At 44.4% G+C, this 21,253-nt stretch overlaps 1 protein-coding gene across 4 annotated transcripts in view; it reads left to right on the forward strand.

The window, feature by feature from the left end:
• zeb2b (zinc finger E-box binding homeobox 2b) overlaps positions 1 to 21,253 on the forward strand; it is an 84,151-nt gene that overhangs the window by 59,138 nt on the left and 3,760 nt on the right. Inside the window, exons 3-9 of one of the 4 annotated variants that reach the window (XM_020102296.2) lie at positions 4,896 to 5,147; positions 10,286 to 10,354; positions 12,459 to 12,647; positions 13,579 to 13,793; positions 16,709 to 16,817; positions 17,187 to 19,195; positions 20,951 to 21,131. In XM_020102296.2, coding sequence (XP_019957855.2) covers positions 4,896 to 5,147; positions 10,286 to 10,354; positions 12,459 to 12,647; positions 13,579 to 13,793; positions 16,709 to 16,817; positions 17,187 to 19,195; positions 20,951 to 21,131 — 3,024 coding nt within the window. Of the gene's footprint in view, positions 1 to 4,891; positions 5,148 to 10,285; positions 10,355 to 12,458; positions 12,648 to 13,578; positions 13,794 to 16,708; positions 16,818 to 17,186; positions 19,196 to 20,950; positions 21,132 to 21,253 lie in introns of all 4 variants that reach the window. The other 3 variants (XM_020102298.2, XM_069521121.1, XM_069521122.1) reach the window with 3 other exon arrangements.

Genomic DNA, 21,253 nt, shown 5'->3' on the forward strand with positions numbered 1-21,253 from the left:
CAATATGTACCAAATCAGGAATTTTTTTAAATATAACTACAGTATAAGAAAATGGCATTTAAAGATATGTAAACGCTTATTTAATAATGAGGTAAGCGCACTTGCTGTAGGTGTGAAGTTTCCATCAGACAGGAGTTCATACCCGGGGAAGTGCTTAAACTGTTGCAGACAGGAACAATGGCAGACAAAAGGTCATCATGAGAATCCACTACCACTGGCCATAGCCATAAGGCAGCGACCTCGCTTCCACCTTAATGCCCTCCCACACACACATACACACATGCACGCACTGACTAGAGCTCTTGCTTCCCCGTCTCCCTCGCAGCCATCCAGGTGATCCGCTTGGCTCACATTCATGAGACAGGGAGCGAGCGCAAGCAGTTATCGTCCAATAGGGAGAATGTCCTGGCTCATTATCGGCGTAGGAGGCCGAGCGTGTCACCTGGAGCTAAGCCTCGACACTCGACTAAAAAGTCAGCCGGGGTTAGCGTGAGAGCACAAACGTGGGTGTTAGTCATTCTCCCCGCAGCCATCACCTCTACCATTGGCCTGTCGAACACAAAGAGCTCTGTTTCTCTCTGGCTCTGAGACCCGAGCAGGAAAAGGTTTTAGTGCTGCGTCCTCTGGGCACTGGATGACTACTTGGGGATCGTTAAATAAATGTGATTATACCTGTCGGCATTGTGAAATGGCTCTGCTCAGGAGAGCGCAGGTGTAGCACCTCTGCACTTGGCTTTCGCTGCTGAATGAAGGGAAGATTTTCAGGCTGGAATCCAGAAAAGTTGAGGATTTTCTCTAAAATTTAGAAAAGTGACTCATCTTACTTGCTCATCTAGATGCAAAATACTCGTATTCTCGGCCTTGCCTCCATTTCTAGCTGCTAAAATTAAGTTTAATGATGTTAAATTACCATGTATCTTGGTATTGAAGGCTTTCAAGTTTGCTGATAGTTTACAACTGAGCACACTTGCAAATTGCTTTATTTAAATTAATTTGTTTATGTAATTTTAAAAATGTAAGTAAAGAGACTGATTTTTCCCCATGTACGACAAAATGTCTGCTTGGATGTTGAGCAAAAGAATGTATGGTAAGACCTAAATGTAAATTCAACTATCAAAGACTAGTGTGAACACAAACTCAGTTTCTGACAGTTTAATGGCACACTCCCTCAGCTTTAAAGAAATCCCATGCGTTTATAACTCACTCATAAAGGTTTCTGACGAATGGATTCATGGGGTCACCATCAAAGGCAGAAGTTGGTGGCTGTGTATTCCTCCGAGTAACTTTGGGGCATCTTTGAATGCGGCATGTGGTCCGACAACTGTCGTCAATGTCGCACACTGAGTGCATTATCTGGGTTTTTTGTAGGAGTCGATTATGATTCCCGACATTAAAGGCATTTTTGATCAATGGAGCCATTCGTTCACTGTCAAACCTGATGCTTTGTAAATACAATCATTTCAGATTTGAAGTTTGTTTCCCGGCACTAAATTAATGCCACTGGCTTCGCAGTATCTGCAGAATGCAACTGTCACAGCTGAAGTATTGCTTGGGCCATTGTTTTTTTTCTCCTTTATTTATCTTCATCATAGAAATGATGAGATTTTAATAAGACTTTCTCCCTTGCTCTCTGGTTCTCCCTCAGGCTGTCACTGCTAATGCTCGGAGCCATCCTAATCAATATACAATATTCCTCTCTCCTCTGTACTCCCTCTTTTTCTGAGTGACAGTATAATGCCAGGCCTGTGAAAGGGTTATGTCAGATATTTTCAAACCCAATATTAAACGAGAATTGTGCTGTTACATGTGTCATTTTAATTATCCGCAAAACTCAAGTCAAAGAGACTCCCTTTATTTACCTCAAACGGTGGGAGAGATTAAAAAGACAGAGGAGAAAGAAGAAAGAAAACAGGTAGCAACAGTTTGTAAAGTGTCAGCCGTAATTGCTTTTGTCGTAGATGACACTTAAGGTACGAGGAGGAGAGGCATTTGAGAAGTAAACATCATCTTTCCTTTGTCTTTCTCGCTCCTCAGCAAACACAAAAGGCCGATTAAGAGCTAGGTTGGGGAGGTGGTGGTGGTGGGGGGGAGGGGGTAACTGCCTGAGAAATATTGGTAGGTTAGAATTACTTTGTTGCGTGACACAATACCAATAGATGCTTCGTGCTCAGAGAGGGAGAGGCTCCTGTCAACGGTGGCACCTAAACAATGGCGGCTTTCTTGACGTTAATACTACGCGTTTGACTTGACGAGCACCCCACTGTCATTTCGCCTTCCTGGAGGTATACGTTGAATGCGGAGGAGACAGCTGACGTTCAGAAGATTGCGTAGACTGTAGCTCTCGGAGACAGTTCAACGCCCCCGTGCTTTAATTTGTTCAGAAACTTGAGACACGAGAGACCAGAAAAAAACAGCAGGAGATGAAAACCAGCTCTAAAAGTATAAGCTCCACTTTTCCACTTCTTTAAGATATTCTCACTCATACCCTGAAAGTTTGCGGCAGAAGGTGCACAATAGTCCCTGCTTCCCGACGTGGGAGTATAGAAGTCAGAGCGGTGTGCGTTGCCGTGGTGGAGGTAAACAAAAAGAAGCGCCCTCGCTCCTTTTATTGGGGAAGAATGGACCCTTTAAAACTTGTCCAGCCTTAGATAATTTCATTCAGCCGACCCCTGATCCTCCATCATTGAATCTGCATCCAGAGATCAGGTTCACAGTGACGGGTTGATAGCTTCCCAAGCCTCTTGGCCTTTTGTTCTACCAGCCCTGTGCCGCTGCCCCCTCCTCTAGAAGTTGGGGGACACAGAGCTGATGGGACATTGTTGAGAAAAGATCTACATCTCAGGAGAGAGACCCCCAAATTATTTTTTTTATTATTTTCAGGAGAATCTTGAGATTGGGAGATTCAAACCTTTTTAGGTTCATTTTAGAGACTTCTAACTTTCAAAAGTTGTACACAACTTCTCAACAAAAGGCACAATATCAATGGTACCAAGGTAGATATTAGACCACCCAGGATTTCCTCATGTCTCTCTCCACTCCTGGGTCTCCAGCCTCGGGTTTTGTCATCTCCAGGGAGCATTACTGAGTCTGAACTTGCCTAAACCCTTGTGATCACACCTCTTGAAAAGGTTTTGTTTCCTCCGTCGATTGGTATTCGAGGCAGGTCACCGCACTCCCACCCTCCTCCTCCTCCTCCTCCCCCACACCCCCCTCTTGCCCGCCTGCCTGCCACCCACCTCCCCCCCGTTCGCCTCCCCTCCCACATTTGAAAGCCCTGTTTTCATTTTAATTTGCACCTGTTGTGCAGTTGTTCGCTGAAGGCAAGTGCAGACCAGTCAGTCGTATAGAGACGTGTTAGGAGGAGATGTGGGGAGGATTATCTTTTCATATGTATAACATCTTCAGAAATGTCATGCGTGAACCTCATCTTGTTGGCGAGCTTGATTCTGGGAAAGTTCAAGAGGCAGGGAAGCTTTCGGGCCTGGGCAGCTGTAATTTTGACACAGAAATTGCCTTAATTAAGTTTGTTGATACCCTATAGGGTCTCAATGTGAGGCGTTTAGCATATTTTACACTATTTATGTGCAAAAATTAAAAGGCGACGTGACATGTCAAAGCTATTAGATATAAATCTGTTGAATTCCACCAAAGACCCTGCTGACTTATGGACTTGCTGCAGCTTTTTTTATGACTCCGAAAACATAAATTCAACTGAAGCACGTTAAAAAAAACGTCCACCTTCACTATGGTGGCTGAAACTCTGGGCCCTCCCATGATTGGCTCTTACCGCACAACATTCTTGTACAAGCTGCCAATGAGGTGTGTCCCCATGCCATGCTTTTGGCTCGCCTGGTGCTCCATCTGCACTCCTCCAATAAGTCTTCTGACGTCCTTTTCTGCCACGATTTACACTGCGGCCGATGGCTGCCGATGGCGGTGACTAATTTGCACGCAAGCCACCTTTGATTGAGTTCACAGCCCTTATTTACAGGCTGTCTATTTTAAGAAAAGCAAGCATATGTCTGGGACCTGAGTGTTGTGGAACCAGGCAGGCCCGCTCCTGCTGTTCTGAAGTTGTGCGTATGTGCATGAGGGGGGTGTGTATGTCAGCCTACCTCCCTGGGTGTGTTCAGTCAGTCGGCCTCAAGGCCCTGTCGTGTTTCTATATTTTCATATGTTCATAAACATTTATATTTATGTTCATGGTTCACTGGCAATGCAAATGTGAAGACATCCAGGGGGTACAAGCAGTGAATAATCTTAATTACTATAGGTTAAGCCTTTTGTATGCATAGCAACGACATTTGTAATATCGTGTGTGCTATGCGGAGCATTTCAAACGTGACGGGTATGCTCCGGAGCAGAGCCGTCCTGAAAGGTGCAGCTCGTTGGTATCCGCGGCATTTGAGAAGGACTGAAAATTAGTGGCTATTTTGACTCGCATCTCCTCGACAGCTGTCTGCCCACCGCTGTGGTTCAGTCACAAATTCCAGTCGCGGATGCTGTAATTGGGGTGTAACCCACAAACAAAAAAAAGAAAAAGGAAAAGCGCCGACGCCTTAGAGGATACAGTGATGTGGGGTGACCTTTTTAATCTGGGAATACACCTCAATTTCCAAAACAAGTCACTTTCCATTCTTAGATTCCTTTATCCTTTATGATTGAAATTTAATCAAGTCATATGCATGTTTTAACTTTATACACTGACTTTCTTTAATCAGCAGCATTACAATAATCAGTCTCTGACACGTGCTGTCACTCTGTTGGCAAATTGACTCTACGACATCCACCATTTATTCATAACATGCACACCACATTGTTTCTCTGCTGTCCTCTTCCAAACTCCCCATAACTGACCGGACTTGTCCTTCCTTTGTTTTCTCTTTGTGCTGCAGCTCTCAACTATGAGAACGTGGTAGAGACCGGCTCGGAGACAGAGGAGGAGGACAAGCTGCCCGTCTCCGAGGAAGACCCTCTGATCAACGGCACGGGCAGCCCAGCCAGCCTCACCAACCCGGACGCCTCGCCGCGCGCCGAGAGCCACGGCCTGCTGACCAAGGAGGAGGAGGATGACGAAATGCGCGACAGCGGCGTGGAGCACATCTGGCCAGACAACGACATGTTGAGTGCCTCAGTTGATGGTACTGGTAAGTGTCTTGAATTAGATAGAAAGACGATTTCTTATTTAAATCACATTTTGTCAGCTGTTCTTATTTCTTATAACTGGTTCAAAACCTAAAAACCCTTCAGGTGAGCTGTCACTCACAAAAACAACCACTAAGCTGACTTTCAGATACTTTTTTGCGACTGTGTGCACATCCTGCCACTCGTGGTGTCGTCTTATGGCGTAAACCCCCACCCATCTGGTGCTCGAGTCGACTCAAACAAACCCCACGAAGCGTTTTGCAAACACTGCTTGAGCCAGGTCTGACAGTGGAAGCCCCAATGACGCTCCTGCAGCAGACAGACAGACATGACAGGTTTTTTTTCTGTGGGCAACAGAGACCATTTGGTTCACTGCTTGGAGAAAAGTCCCGCTCTGAGATTCACAACAAAAGAATATTTACAGTAATGTGTAACCTCATGAAGGAAAAGAAGCCTGTGAGATGCAGAAAATCAAAAGCAACAAGAGACGTGATTCACTCTGCAGGAAATGTGAGATGTGAAGTAACATTCAGGCAAATTGTATCAGTGTTTATCGTAATTCAATAACCCCCCCAACAATGACTGACGCCATGTGATACCTCCTCCCTCACAAGCTGCTTAATCCCAGGCAGGTGATACCTCCACAAACTTGACTGACTTATCGTCTTGTGCCTCAGAGCTCTGATTGCAGGGGCCCCAGTCACGGATGCTTGAAAGATAAATACTTTTAATTAGGGGGCAGGGTATAATCATTAAAGGAAGCCAGACTGCTGCAAAAAGTCATTAACAATCTTAAATGAAATTTTTATTTTTATGATAGCCATTTACATGTATAATAAGAGTCAATGATTCTTGGAAGCATGTGACAGGAACAGAGTATGGCGAGAAGTCATGTAAGACAGCCCATTTAAATGAGCAAGGCTCTCGCTATTCATTTCTGCTAATGAACTAGCTGTGCACAGTGCCGAAAAACGGGGGAACATTCAGCAGTCTTAAATTTTAATATGGGGGAAAATTGCACATTTATTAGGGATGAAAAAAACTATAGTGGGTATCAACATTTGCTTCTCCTAAATAACACTTCATGTTGGTTCCTTAAGGGGGAGGGAGAGAAGCAGAAGACAGTTTGGTAAATAAATCAAGATAAAGGATAAACAAGCTGTCGTTGCATACGGTAATTGTTTATTTGATAAAGACCTGCGGTGCCATAATGTCTGTAATTCAACTATGTTGCAATTCCCAGATAATATGCTTCTTGTGTGATAAAGTGTCTGACATATTTCAGAGAGCAAGTCAAGTTCATTAGAGCATTTGGGAGTCTCTTTCCCAATCTTGCGGGTGCTATGTTTCCCAGCCTGTGTTTTTTTTTTTCTCTCTTCCTCGGTGCCTAAGTGTCTACAGTGATACCTCAGCACATAACTGAGGCCTGAGATAAGTTCGCACCCTCCCTCCTTCCTACTCGGACTGATTTGCTCGTCACTCCTCTATCAGACACAGGTCTTGGAAGTGTGAGTCAATGTAGCTGATCCTGTGGCTGCAGGAGTTTGAGGAATTGAAGAACAAGCCCAAAAATGTTGCCCTGAAACACAAACACACCCTGTTAAGACGTCTTTAATGTCTCATGAGCTTAATGATTTTCTGAGACGTATCTGCTGCGTTTAAGAAACAGAACAAAAAGTTTATCACTGAGCGCCGTCTGATTCCAGGGCACAATCAGAGTCTTGTGTCTGGCATTGTCCTTGACATTCCTTCATCCCACAGTGAGGCTGGACACGATGTGCTGGAAAGTATGACATCATTATCACTGACAGACACTTTCAAATAAATCACCTGCATTCTCTCCTTTACCCCTTTTGAAACCTCCCTGCAGGGCGTCAGGATTTCTGACTTCACGTTGTAGCAATCGCAGGCTGTAGAAATTTTTTTTCCCTCGTGTTCATCGGATTGTGGAAACATATTTGTTCCCTCCTCGAGAGGCGTTATTTGAAAACACAGTCTTTCTCATTTAATGACATTGTTGCAAAATCTGGCCTTTGGTTTAAAAAAGAAAAGAAGAAGATTCTTGTTTTCTTTGTCAGGGTTTTGTTTTATTAATTTGTCACCTATTCTATCCAGGAGTAAGTGCAGCGTTTCTGATCCCTGCCAAACAAAAAAATTCAGATGCAAACACTTTGCTTATTCTTTGGCTGTAAAATAAAAGGATGGAACACTGACACAATCATCTCCTTCAATCTAAAAATGTCAGAATTGGCACAAGCTCTTCGAAAATCTGTTTTAATAAAACCTTTCTTTATTTTGGAGGTTCTCAAACTGTTAAATTCTTTACTCAAACGTGACAGATTCAGGATAAATGAGGCCAAACGCACAAAGGCGGAACTTTAAAGCGTTCGCGACTGCAGTGACCGGCCATAAAAGCAGGAATGTTTTCAAAATAAACAGCATCAGAGCTGCTATGAAAATAGGTGGAATTATGGTCTGGCCCAAGGTATTCTGGACTCCTCCTGGGTCCAGTGTCGGCTCTCAGACCTCAACATCGCTCTTCAAGGAGATGTGTACCTTACCGCCTCAGGTCTTCTGTGATTTACTGCTGACAAAACACGCTCTTCCAGCATTTAGTGGACACTTTCATCCCAAATGCTTTCCATGACCAAGAATAGGCACATATTTGTGGCACAAAGGACTCCAGAAGAAATCAAATCCCTCTTTTTTTTCCTCCGTACTTTTCTTTTCTATGAGATAAAGTCATGAAATGGGTAAAATCTTTTTTTTTCTTTGCAGCAGCAGCTTTTCTTTCCCTATTGAAAGAACAGGCGCCCAGCTCACCACGATCACACTTTGTCCCGTTTGAATGAGTTTCAGGACTGGCACTGGTGCATGCATGTATGTGTGCCAGAGGCCACAGCGGAGAGGTGTATGTGGTATTAGCCTACCTCCTGCTGGAAGCTGCAGTCCCTCCCTTTCAAACCACAGATAACAAAAGTTTTCCAAGGTAAATACGGGAGAACGGAGGACCAGTAAATCCCACTGGTCATCCCCTTGCGTCAGACCAAAAGTATGCGGCCAAATTTGATTACCCAATGCAAACACGGTGCCTACAAGGACACAGAAATGTGAGGCAGTTCTGACCATGTTCAGTGTGAAGAGGGGGGAGGTTTGCAAACATGCTGATATCTGATACTTGTGGGTATATTTTAATCTGTGGTGGAGGAGGGTTTTTTTTATCTGTTTTGTTTTGTCATAGCTTAATTTATGTCGTTTAAAGCCCATTTATTTTCTCATACTGCGCCTGTGGTTTTGATGCCGCTTGGCAGACGTGCAATCAAATGTACAGAGAGAAAAAGACGAGGGGAAAAAAACCCAGCGAGGGGAAACTTAAACTAGGACATACCCCTCCAGAACAGTCTGTCATTATTCTATGGAGCCATTGACAGGGGTATTTATCATTTCACTGCAGACGCCAAATCTTTAATTTCAGGACAACCCTAAATTGCAAGCCTTAGAAAGCATTCCACAACTATTAAGCCCATTGTTTCCAACTAAAAATAAAAAATCTTTTTGCTTCTGGCTTTTGTGCGGAGTAATGTAAGCAGGATAACATTATTATCAACAATACACCCACAACCTTTCCTGTAATATCTCAGCCAGGTTTCTCAATGTAGGCGCTCATCCTGGTTTAATAGCCATGGGATAGTCGGATACATCAGATCCTGCTGTGGACTGGGAAAAAAAATAAAACTCTTCACAATGCAACACTTGTTAATGTCCTTGCAGGAGCAGCAGAGCAGGAACAGATGCGTGTAAGGCACACAATGCAGGTTTTTTTGTTCCCTTTTCTCCTTTTTTATAATACAAAAGCCCCCATGTTCTCGGAAGCACCTTGATTTAATTTTTACAGACGACGCAGGAAGGAGGGACCAGGGGCTCCTTAAGCTGATTGTCCAGTCAGTGTCCTCCTGTTGACCGTGGAGGGGATGAATTTGTCAGAAGGGGGTTGGTTTATGAGCCTGTCAGCCCACCGTTTATTTACAGCCGGACTCACCTGTGCCAGGACAATATCTGCCTGTCCACGCAGGCATGGTGCCATTATCCTGATTGGCAGTAAGAACTAGTTCTGCTCAAACCAACGCTCCTGGAGGTTCAGTTATCCAACACATCTCTGAGGCAGGGACGGTTGAGCTCAGTCTTGGGCGGGTGGAGACAAAAGCGGTGAAATAACAGTTGAACTTTCTGCAACCAAAACTCTGCAGTGCCACGTCGCTGCACTCTTTTTATGACAGGACATTAAACGTGATGATGAACGACATCAGACTAATCCATCAGTGAAAATACAGTATGTTCATATTTATGTCGAGGAAAGTTCTACGTTTGGAAAGTAAAGGATTCCTTGTGTATTTTCAAATGTAATTCTATCTTTTAAGGATTAAAACCCTAAAAAGAGGCTTTGAAGTAATAGCTTTCTGATTTAACTGTTTCATTCTTCACCAGAAAACATTAATTCTTTGTCTCCTCCCACCTGAGGTCTTCTCCGACCAATGAGGTTATATCTGCCTCCAGAGAGGCTCTGCCCCTGAGAAATGTTTGTGCAACTACAACTCTTAATTTGTGGTTACGGGTTGTATTCTTTTTGTGAGCAGCAAGACGTTAACTCTCTGCCAGGGATTGTGGTGAATGAAAAAAAGAAATAAAAAATGCATGCGCTGGATAAAAGCATCCACCAAGTGACATATGATAAAACAAGCGTGATCCTGCATGCAGAGGATTGCAGCGGCGTCACAGCCAGGGAGTAATAAGCTCAGCCTGCGTGTTGGCTGGAGCTCTGTGATTGCTCAGGTGGATGTGCTCCACGTTGTATTTAATCACTCTGTTTGGCGATTGAAGCTTTCTCCGCCTCCCCCGTCGCTTGTTGTCATGTTAAAGGTAAATAAGTCACTGTCTGGCGCAGATGATAGCATTCATTAAGCATGCCGAACAAAACTGCGGCGTGCCACGATGCACAGCGGTGCCTTTATTGCTTTCTCCATACCTTCGTCTTAAATGCCTCATTGTCAGCGTTTGATGCTTTGCATGGGACGCAGAGGTACTCGCCCTCCCTTCCCTCGCCCCTCATCCCCCTTTTTTCTTCTCCTCTGTTTGTGTGCAGATGAAATAAAAGATGACTTTGACAACCTGGGGCCTGATGCCACTTTGCAGGCAGTTGGAAACGGTACAGGTGAGTTGACTCAAGATGTTGCATTTGTGGGGTTTTTTGTACTCGTGTGTTTCCACTTCTCTTTTCTTTTTGTCTTGTGAGACGTTTTTATCCTATTCGTCCTCTTGTGACCCCTTTGTCTTGTCTTCGGGCCCCTCTGTGGGATCTGACCCCAAGTTGGCTACCACCTTTTTTAAAACAACAACAAAACAATGACATCCAAAAACAGTAATCTGCAATTAGTGGGGAAATCTTGTCCTGCTGACACAATGACAACAAAGACAAATCCCTGGAAGTGTATTCTGATTTATGTAACCTTTGATTACACATGCTGTTTTTTTAGCTTCCCTGGTTAGTCTGCGTCCTGTCGCCTGCTCCCGGTGGAAGTAAAGCCTACCTGCCATTTTTCATTAAGCCACCAAAGCTGATTTGCGGCCACACACCCCTCCCTTCCATGATATCATCCTGGCCACCCTGACAATTGGCCCCGGATGCTGTTAGAATAAACCAAACTCACCCCACAGAATGCCACGCAGCCCTGCCTCAGAAACCCTCCCTTCAGCTCTAATTACTATGACTTTGTGCTCGTGGTGTTTTATTCTTCACTCTTTCTTTTTTCCTCTCTCACTCTCTCTCTCTGTTCTGAAAATTCAAGCATAGCAAATGTTTTCCATTTTGACTGCTTAGAGGACTTTTTGAAACAATACTGTAGAAGCTCGCAGCCACTACATGACATATGATTCCATTTAAAGAGATGAGGAGTTTGATCGTGTCCTGGTGCCAGAGCACACTTTGATCCAGGTGATTTCCTCCTTTGCTGAAAGAAAAGTCATTTTTCCTGAAAGAATAACTTGAGCTTTATACTCTTCATCCAGAATGACTCGAAAAGAAAAGCAATGGTGAGGAATGAGTTCTCGTTCTATTTACTTGAATGATCCCTGATCCAAAAAGTGAATGCACTGAGCCACACCCTCCTCATTCAGCACTTCATCTTACATGAAAAAACACAACAATGAGTCTCTTACAATTAGCCGAGCCGTCTTCAAAAACCGCAACGAATCATCTAATGAGAACGTTGTAAACGATTCTATCACGCTTATCAAAAGAATCCATTGGCACCGATGACATTTTGGTGCCACTTTTGACAAGCGAACATCTTCCACCTTGACCTTTCGCAAATTGGGCCGAGAAGTCATCACGGGTGAACAAATCACTCTTTAAACCTCACCTTGGCTCACAGTCTAAAAGCCTAATTAACAGGGGCTGAGGCCTGATGAGACTTCATTCGTTTTTTTGTGGTTCACGTAGCCAAACAGCCTCCAGAATCTCTAGGATGTAAACAGTGTGTGAGTGCAAATGTGTGTGTGTGTGTGTGTGTGATTTTTGAAAGTCGGCCATCCCCTTGACTAATGAAGGCTGCTGATTTCTTTTAGCTCTGGTTTGTTTTTGGAGGCAGCTATCTCCACGCTGCAGCTTAAGAGTTTCCCTGAAGAGAGGGGACTGGGAAATAATTTGAGAAAACGCATTGTGTGGCCTCAGCACTTTGGCTGGCTTAAGACGCATTCTGCCCAGCGATGGCAAAAGCACGTCTCTCTCTTTTTTCTCTTTTTTGCGCTGGTTTGTGGTTTGGCCTTGATAATGTGTTCAACACAGAATCAACAAAAGCCACAATCTCTTGATTGACCTTATATGTGAAAGTCGATACAAGGAAACGTGGCTCTGTTGCAGATTAACTCAGGCTTCTGCATGTATGAGCGCCTTCCCCTTTTTTTATTTTACAGCCTTAAACACAAAATTAGATTTTATGTCATAAGTAAACTAACTGAAGTTTGAGTGAAGTTTTTTTACACGTTGTTCCTCAGCAGCTCATGGTAGCCGCCTTATCTCTGACTTTTGGCCGAATTAAGTTACAGTTCTTATTTTAGCCGTCATGGCGTGACAAGCAAACCCAGTAATTTAGATGTATTCTCCCCAAAGCACGGCTGTAATGTGTTAGGGCGGCTGTCCTCATCGCATTTCAACCAAGATGTTCCCAATATCCTCCTGTAAGACATTTCTCTGGAGAAGAAATGAATCCAATTTATTCCTCTCCCTCCCTTTCTCTCCCTCCCTGCCTCCCCTTCAGTCAAGAGCGTCAATTGCACTTCAGAGTTTGAGGACTTCTTCGCCAAGCGGAAGCTTGACGACAGCGACAGCCACGTGGTGAGCATCGCGGAATACCTGCAGCGGGGTGACACAGCCATCATCTACCCAGAGGCCCCAGAGGAGCTGTCCCGCCTGGGCACACCGGAGGCAACTGGACCAGAGGAGAACGGTAAGAATCCTGTCAGGGGAAGGGGGGGGGGGGGGGGGTGTCAAAGGTGAATGTAGCGACCAAAGAAAATTTGGAGGAGGAGAAGAACATAAGTGACAGCAAAGTCAGCTTGTTTAAAGCTTCCATATCACATCTAAAAACAAATGTACGTACACTATTGGTACAGTCATCCAAAAATATCAAATGATACTCAGCCGTATTTCTTTTTCACACTTTTAATATAAAATTAAAAAACCTTTGGTGGTGGTATTGAACTTGTAGACTGAGTGTTCCAGTAACAGAGCAGCAGCGATGGTTAAAAAAAAAAAAGAAAGGAAAGTCTGAGCAGAGTAGCAACTCTTCACACTGACACGACCGGGCAGCTGTTGGTCCCACAGATTCGCCGGATGCCTTGGTGTTTACCTACAGTCTTAAGCAACAGCTGGGCAGGGGCTTGAAATCAGATAGCGCACCTCCGAAGCCCCCCAAAGGAAAAAAGTGAGGGGGGTTTGAATTGGAACAGGCCCATAATTCAAGCTTCAGACACACGTTGGGGAGAATTGCATTAAAGTGTGGCAAGTTTAAAACAATTAGGAAGATGCAAGGAATGGTGTGTGACGTCAACATACAGTTTTGTACATGTGTGTGTTTGTGTAAATACAGTGTCATTAGTATGTTTGTTACTTTGTCAAAGAAACTGAGTCTGAGTGTAGTGTGAGTGCTGCATGTGAAGCTACACAAGTGTGTGTGTGTGTGAGGAGTCAGGAGGAGGTCGTAGTGCAGCGGATGCCAGCCTGACACTGACGCTCTCATGTGGAGCAGATTGCAGAGATAACTCCCATACCACTCTGGGCAGCCCGCCCGTTAGCTGCCATTGATTCGCTGACCTTTTGGCCCGCTTTCCCTTCCCCTTCCTCCCCGCCGCCCCCTCCTCCCGCTGTCTCCCGTGCAGACCTGCCACCTGGAACGCCAGATGCCTTCGCCCAACTGTTGACCTGCCCCTACTGCGACCGGGGCTACAAGCGTTTGACATCGCTGAAGGAGCACATCAAGTACCGCCATGAGAAGAACGAGGAGAACTTTGCCTGCCCCCTGTGCAACTACACGTTTGCTTACCGCACTCAGCTCGAGCGGCATATGGCCACACACAAGCCCGCGAGGGATCAGGTGAGCCAAGTTTAAATTTTTTCCCCCTCCTCTTTCTGTCCCGTATTTCATTTCATTTCTAATATGCTCTGATCCCTCAGAGAAGAGATCATTTTTTTCTGATTGGCAATCATTATTAATTTTTCATGGCATTTTGAAGATGCAGATCCTTTAATGGTAATAACTTTAATTGAGGCCCTAAATGGTTTTTTGATGGCCCTCCCTGATATGATTTTCCAGTCTCATGTTCACGATCGAATGATTGTGTTAATTTCCAATTTGGAAATTTTTATCAGCTCCTTAACTTCACTTCACTCCTGGCCTTTAATGTTCTTCTGGTGCAGCCTGCAGACGTAGTACTCCATCAAACTCCACCCACCCCCCTACTTCTAATTTCATGCACTGCATAAACATCTGTGTATACGTGAACGTTCTCGAGCGATTTATATCCAACATGTCTGAAATATAATTTGAATGTGTGAGCGGACAGCATGAATCACCTTAAAGTCCTGTGAGGTGAAAAAATCATCCAGCTGTCACGGGCGTTTAACTCGCTCGTCAGCTTTAAGTCGAAGATGTGAGGTGAAATAGATTGTGGCAAAAAGAAAAACTGCATGCTTTCAGAGTTCTTCGCACATCAGGGGATAATTATAACTTCTGAGCGAAGTCAAATTAGAGCAGTAAATTTTAAAGTCGATGGAGTCTGTGCGTTAAAGGATGATTATAACTGAAGGATTTGTTTGAAAAATTACCTGAAGTTGAAACATATTAGAAATCTACTTTTGTGATTTAGATAATTATTGGGAAAAAATGTGTATTAAATTACATTCAAAGTTAAGGTTTGTATTACCTGTGTATGCTGGTAATGCGAATAAAATGTCACTTCTACCATATCAAATATTTTCATGTACTTCCTCCACAAGCACAACAAGAACATTTTGTGTTCTAATAAAAAAATCAGCCAATCACAGATGATATCATGCTTCTCAGCGCTCAGTCGCAGGTCGAGGGGGCTGTGCTCTCTGAAGCGAGGATGACAGGCTCAGACTGGGGCTGATTTGATCAGATGTCAGCAGCCAGCACTTTCACCTGATCTACCAGCTGGGTGTAAACGTGAGCAGATGGGCCGGCCGAGTGAGCCGCCGTCCCAATCCTCATATTACAATGCTGCTGCTGCTGCTCCCCTCCAGAGTCGAGGCAACGGCCAAACACTCCCATACAAGCGCCGTGGGTCCTGCCACAAAGCCGGTTATCTTGATTTGTAAATTAGCTGGATTGTTTAAACGGTAATCCTTGAGATGAGATCGAGGTGATGTCTCACTCGTTTGAATCCTTTGTGGCAGATTTTCTGTAGGTGGCGCTCTCTTCTTTGTCTGTTCAGTCAAGCACCCAAACCACCAACATAAGAAAAGTCTCTATGATTTCCTCTTCACTGTGTTTAGAAGATGAGGAAAATCAAAATGAGCATGTATTTATGTGAAAATGCACATTTGGCAATTAACAACTAACTAACAGGAGGACTCGGTGGCAATCAGATTAACATCAAGAATAATGTCCTGATAGGTAATCATGTGCCATGTTGTTCTGTCTTGTATGTTTACAAGCCTTAATACTCCTCCTCCTCTTAAGCACTTAGCTGAAATATGACTAATTAGAGGTTATACATATGCAAACATCCAGTCGGGTCCCCGCCCACAATCAGCGGTGGTGGCGTTCGCACTGACAATGAGCCATGAAGGAGAGACGGAGCATTTTGCTGGTGCCATTCACAATTAAGAGCACAGAGCGATTGTGTCTTATTAGCAGTGGTGGCGAGACTAAACTTTACCGGGCAGGGGTCCTCAGGGGGGAAGTTAAGGGGATGGTGGTGGAGGTGGGGGCCCTGAAGCAGCTGTTGCTGTTTGTTTATGCAACTCAGCAACATACGAGCAGTGGGGTCCCTCTCCGGCGCTTGGCGGGGCCCCCGACTCTCCCTGCTTGATCTTTGAAGGTTGGGGCTGTTTGAACAATTCCTCCCAGTCCTCCCAGTGTCCTGTGCGCCACCATCTGTCTCCCCAGGAATGTGGGTAGAGTCAGCACACACCCCAGCATTTGTCAAGGCTGAACTGGGAGGAGGGAGTCGCCGGATTTTTTTCCCCCTAGCGAGGGGACGGAAAATGTGTCTTTCTTTTTTTATTTTTTATTTTATTTACTAACCATTTAACGTGCTCACCTCCCACTTGGAATTAATGGTTTAATGAGTGATGAGCCAGGTTTACATACCCAGGGTTGCTGTTGTTGCTGGGTATTATTTTTTTATTTTTTCCTTTTCAGAGAACAGGCCTTGTTTGAATTGCAAATTTGATGGATTGCAACTGATGTTTACCTTTGAACAGTGAATCAAGGCTGCCCCTATATGCTCTGTTCTGTATCCTAAGACTATTAAAGAGACATTTGAGGTTTTTCAAAAAGCCCCAACTACTGTAAGACATTTGAGGCTGTTCTGCAAAAGTACAAAGTGTAATTCAAATGGTGTGAATACAGGTATGCTGGGCGAGAGCGCTCACAGATGATTCTGAATACCTTTCAGACTGATTAGGCCCAAATTAATTGAAAAGCAGATCAGATCGCTGGTTGTAATGAGGGGGAAATGCTGTAAAAAAGTCTCTTTTCATTTATTCTTTTTTTCTGGGCTGCCAAATTCTAAAGGCATGCCTCCTTTGGCTGAGGAGCCAGGAAATTAAAAAGTATGTGATTCTCTCTGTTATCACCGCCGCTGCCTGTAGTCACACGGAGGTGGGAGCAGAAAGCCAAGATGCTTCATGGCGTCGGGAGCCGTTTGGCTTGTTGCTTGTTGTCATGCCGACCAATTGTGGTTATTTACTGAACTCTCACCCCCACGATATGTGTACAGTTTTTTTTTTCAACCTAGATCTCCCCCTCTCTCTCCCTCACAGCACCAACTGCTCAACCAAGCGGCCAGCAACCGCAAGTTCAAATGCACCGAGTGTGGCAAGGCCTTCAAATACAAGCACCATCTGAAGGAACACCTCCGGATTCATAGCGGTGAGTGGCGAGATATCTGCCCCCCTCTCTGAATATTCATGTACATGATTGAAGAACACCATGAATCTGCAGATTATTTATTATTTATTTTGGACCCTCCCTACTGTTAATGGACACTGAACTCATTTCATTTTACTTTAATTACATTTCTAAAAGTTTTTTCCTTTTCCTTATGAAAAGAACTTTGATTTGCCTTTTTGTCAAATTAGATATTGAGCTGACCCTGGCACGTTTACTTAGATGTTGTTAAAATGTCCATGTTGAGTTATGTTCAACAGTAAAATACAAGCAACCCAGTTGATTGTATTGTTCACATAAGCCTCTGATTCTCTTATAAGCCGTCTTACACCTTATATTTTTTTGTTTCAGGTGAAAAACCGTATGAGTGCCCCAACTGCAAGAAGCGTTTCTCCCACTCTGGCTCATACAGTTCCCACATAAGCAGTAAAAAGTGCATTGGCCTGATTGCTGTCAATGGCAGGATGCGCAGCAACATGAAGACCGGCTCCTCCCCGACCTCAGCCTCCTCCTCGCCCACCAACACCGCCATCACCCAGCTGAGGCAGAAGCTAGAGAACGGCAAGCCGCTCGGCCTTCCCGAACACAACAACCACATGAACATCAAGACCGAGCCCCTTGACTTCAACGACTACAAGCTGATGATGGCATCTCATGGATTTGGTGCTCCATTCATGAACGGAGGCATGGGAGGGAACAGCCCACTGGGGATTCACCACAACTCGACAGGGCAGAGCCCTTTGCAGCACCTTGGGATCGCCGGGCTTGAGTCTCAGCTCCTGGGCTTCCCGGGGCCGCTCGCTAACAACCTGAGTGAGGTACAGAAGGTGCTTCAGATCGTGGACAACACTGTGTGCAGGCAGAAAATGGACTGCAAGCCGGAGGAGCTCTCCAAGCTTAAGGCCTACATGAAAGAGCTGGGGTCCCAGGTGGAAGAGCAGAAACAGGCACTGACATCGCCTGGTGGGTCTCAGGTTGGTCTTCCACTCGTCAATCACAACGGCGCCACCAAAAGCATCATCGACTATACGTTAGAAAAAGTGAACGAAGCCAAAGCCTGCCTCCAGAGCTTGACGACAGACTCAAAGAGACAGATTAGCAATATCAAACGAGAGAAATCCAACCACATGCTTGAAGGAGGTGTGGATGAGAAGGTGCAGGATAACAACTTGTTTACGCCTTATGCTTGCCAATATTGCAAAGAAACCTTCCCTGGGCCAATACCTTTGCATCAGCACGAACGCTACCTGTGTAAAATGAACGAGGAGATCAAAGCTGTGCTGCAGCCCAGTGAGAATCTGATGCCCAACAAACCAGGGATGTTCATGGAGAAGAACAGCCACTTAACCTCCCCCATGTTGTCCGAGAAGGGATTTACTGGGCCCATTAACCCCTACAGGGACCACATGTCTGTGCTGAAGGCGTATTTCGCCATGAACATGGAGCCCAACTCGGAGGAGCTGCTCAAGATTTCCATAGCGGTTGGCCTCCCTCAGGAATTTGTCAAGGAGTGGTTCGATCAGAGGAAGATGTATCAGTACGGCACTACCAGAACCCCACCTATAGAGCACAGGCACCACACTGATATGGTTGTCGGAACAAATAACCACCACACTTCACCAAAAGACTCAATGGCAGCTAGGTCACCCGTTTCACTTATCAAACCTACTGATCACATCACGTCCCCCTCCATAGCAGAGCTCCACAACAACGTTAACAACTGTGACAACTCGCTGAGATATTTGAAAAACCACCAGTTCGGCGGCAGCACCAAAGCTGCAGGTGAAAAGTTGGACCACTCCCGCAGCAACACCCCCTCCCCGCTCAATCTGTCCTCTACATCTTCCAAAAACTCCCACAGCAGCTCCTACACTCCAAACAGCTTGACATCAGAGGACCTGCAGGCCGAGCCACTGGACCTCTCCGTGCCCAGACTCATGAAGGAACCCAAGCATGCACTGACTGTCAAAAGCAGACCTAAAGTCAACAGTATTAACATTGACCACAACAGCGTTCCCTCTCCCCGAGAGCACTTCGAAGAGCCTTTGAACTTGGCCTATCTCAAGAGGGATTTCTCAGGCTCGACCAACAACGGAAACCTAGAAAAAAGCACTAGCCCCATCTTCGGCATTAACCCGTTTGCTGCCAAACCCCTGTACACGTCACTTCCACCCCAGAGCGCTTTTCCACCGGCCACATTCATGCCCCCAATGCAGGCCAGCATACCAGGTCTTAGGCCCTATCCAGGCATGGAGCAAATGGGCTTCCTGCCACACATGGCCTACACTTACGCAGCAGGGGCGGCTACCTTTGCAGAGATGCAGCAGAGGAGAAAGTACCAGCGGAAACCAGGTTTCCAGGTAAATTAGCCACCTGTGGTTTTTGCTAAAGCCCCAGGCTCACTCAGATTCCCTAAAATGATCTGAACTCATTTCTGTACTAATTGAAAATGACTTCAGAGTCAGGAGAGAGACACGCTCACCTGAGGTAGACTGAGCTGGCAGAGGCAATGGAGATAAACATCTGCGACAAGAGCCCAAGGGTGAAAGAAAGTGGTGTCAAGGAGGACAGGGGACACTTTAGCCTAAAATTGATATTTTAGGAATAAAATAACACAGATAGCACCCAGTGATGGAAGGAGGGGCCTATTTTAGTGCTGGTGGAAAATATAATTATGTTAATCAAACATATAAGTCACTAAAAAGCCAAAGATTTGTCAGTCCATTTGTAGATTCCTGGATTATTATCGTCTCTTCTTGGTCTTTAAACCCACAATATTTTTATATTTTTCATCCCTCAGAAAAATGCAGTTCAAGCATATTAACAGTGGCACAAAATATCTAACAGCATCAGGTTCAGATAAATACCAGCAATGACGTTGGCCTGGAAATGGAATCTCAGTAAAGCTCTAATTGTTACCACTCTCCTCTGTAAATTTCTCTGCTGTGTGTGTGTGGAATACATTAACGCTTCCTTGACTCCAGTCGTCTTCCGGCGCAGGCCTGAACTTAGATATCTTGTTATTAAATATGGGTGAAAGGCCTTTGTAAAAATGACAAAGGTGAGCCCCGGAGCCGTGCACTTCTCTGAAATTTCCCGTCGCAACTTTGCCGCATTTTAAAAAGAGAGCCACAGCCGAAATGAGCTCGTACATGTGGATTAATAATGCACAGTCTCCATGTTCATTACGAGTGAATGCTAAAGGCTGTTTAACATAGAGGGAACCATTTTGATGAAGGGAAAAAAAAGTATTAATAATGTTTCCTATTCTAAGTTATTAAATTAGATTTTAAAAATACAGCTACAGGCGTTTAGTTCAAATTGATTGCAGAGTGATAGTGGCCCCTTCTTAAAACACAGTGCAGAGCTGTCCACACATTATCACACACACACATATTCATTAAAGAAAAGCTGTAGTGGCTCAGTATTGGCCATTAAGGTGCACCTTCTGATTTTAATCATTATATGAGTGTGGAGAATGTTCTAATATTGTTCTCCATCAATTCAACTTTAGGACTAATCTTCATCATAAAAGAGACGTTTAAAAGGAACGAGCAAAATTAACACTCCTGTACAAAATTAGAATAGCGTTATGTCTGCCATTTTATTCTGCAGCTGAAACTTTTAGAAGAAATCAATGGTGACGTGTGCCGGAGATTAAAGATTCATGAGAACGTGATTGTTTGGGAGGGAGGCTTCAGTTTACTGTTTTATTATAGTGACATTAATTATGAGCTTTTATTCAAATACAGAATATATTCGACTATGTTCACAAATAAAATAAAAAATAAATACAATTAAAAAAATCAAGACATTATTGGACATTAATTCACAATTATATTAAGAATTGTGAATTCATATTGGCAGGTGATGCAAGTTTATCTTCTTATATTCCAGACATAGAATAATGTCAACAACAAACATCTAAGCATCATAAGACATAATTACAGCTCATGAATGGATAATTAGCAGCCACTCAATGAAATCAAGTTATATCTCTGACACCAAACAAACAAACAAACTTTTCAGTATTTTTTAAATCACACAGTAAATTCATTATTATTTTTTTGTCTTTCTCTCTTTTCTTCCCCATTTTTTGTTGTTTCTTTTTAAAGGGGGACCTGCTCGACGGTACACCCGATTACATGTCAGGGCTGGACGACATGACAGACCCCGACTCCTGTCTGTCGCGGAAGAAGATTAAGAAGACCGAAAGTGGTATGTACGCGTGTGACTTGTGCGACAAAACATTCCAGAAGAGCAGTTCCCTTCTAAGACACAAATATGAACACACAGGTATATACTGTTCTAGACCCTTATTTTAAACCCCATGCTTTTTTATGTTTTAAATGTTTGTGTTTGCCAAATCCTCTCAGTATGAATCCTTTTTTTATGTCCCCCCCCCCTCCCCTCCTTCC

This window comes from Paralichthys olivaceus, chromosome 24, assembly GCF_024713975.1.
Source record: "Paralichthys olivaceus isolate ysfri-2021 chromosome 24, ASM2471397v2, whole genome shotgun sequence".
NCBI lineage: Eukaryota > Metazoa > Chordata > Actinopteri > Pleuronectiformes > Paralichthyidae > Paralichthys > Paralichthys olivaceus.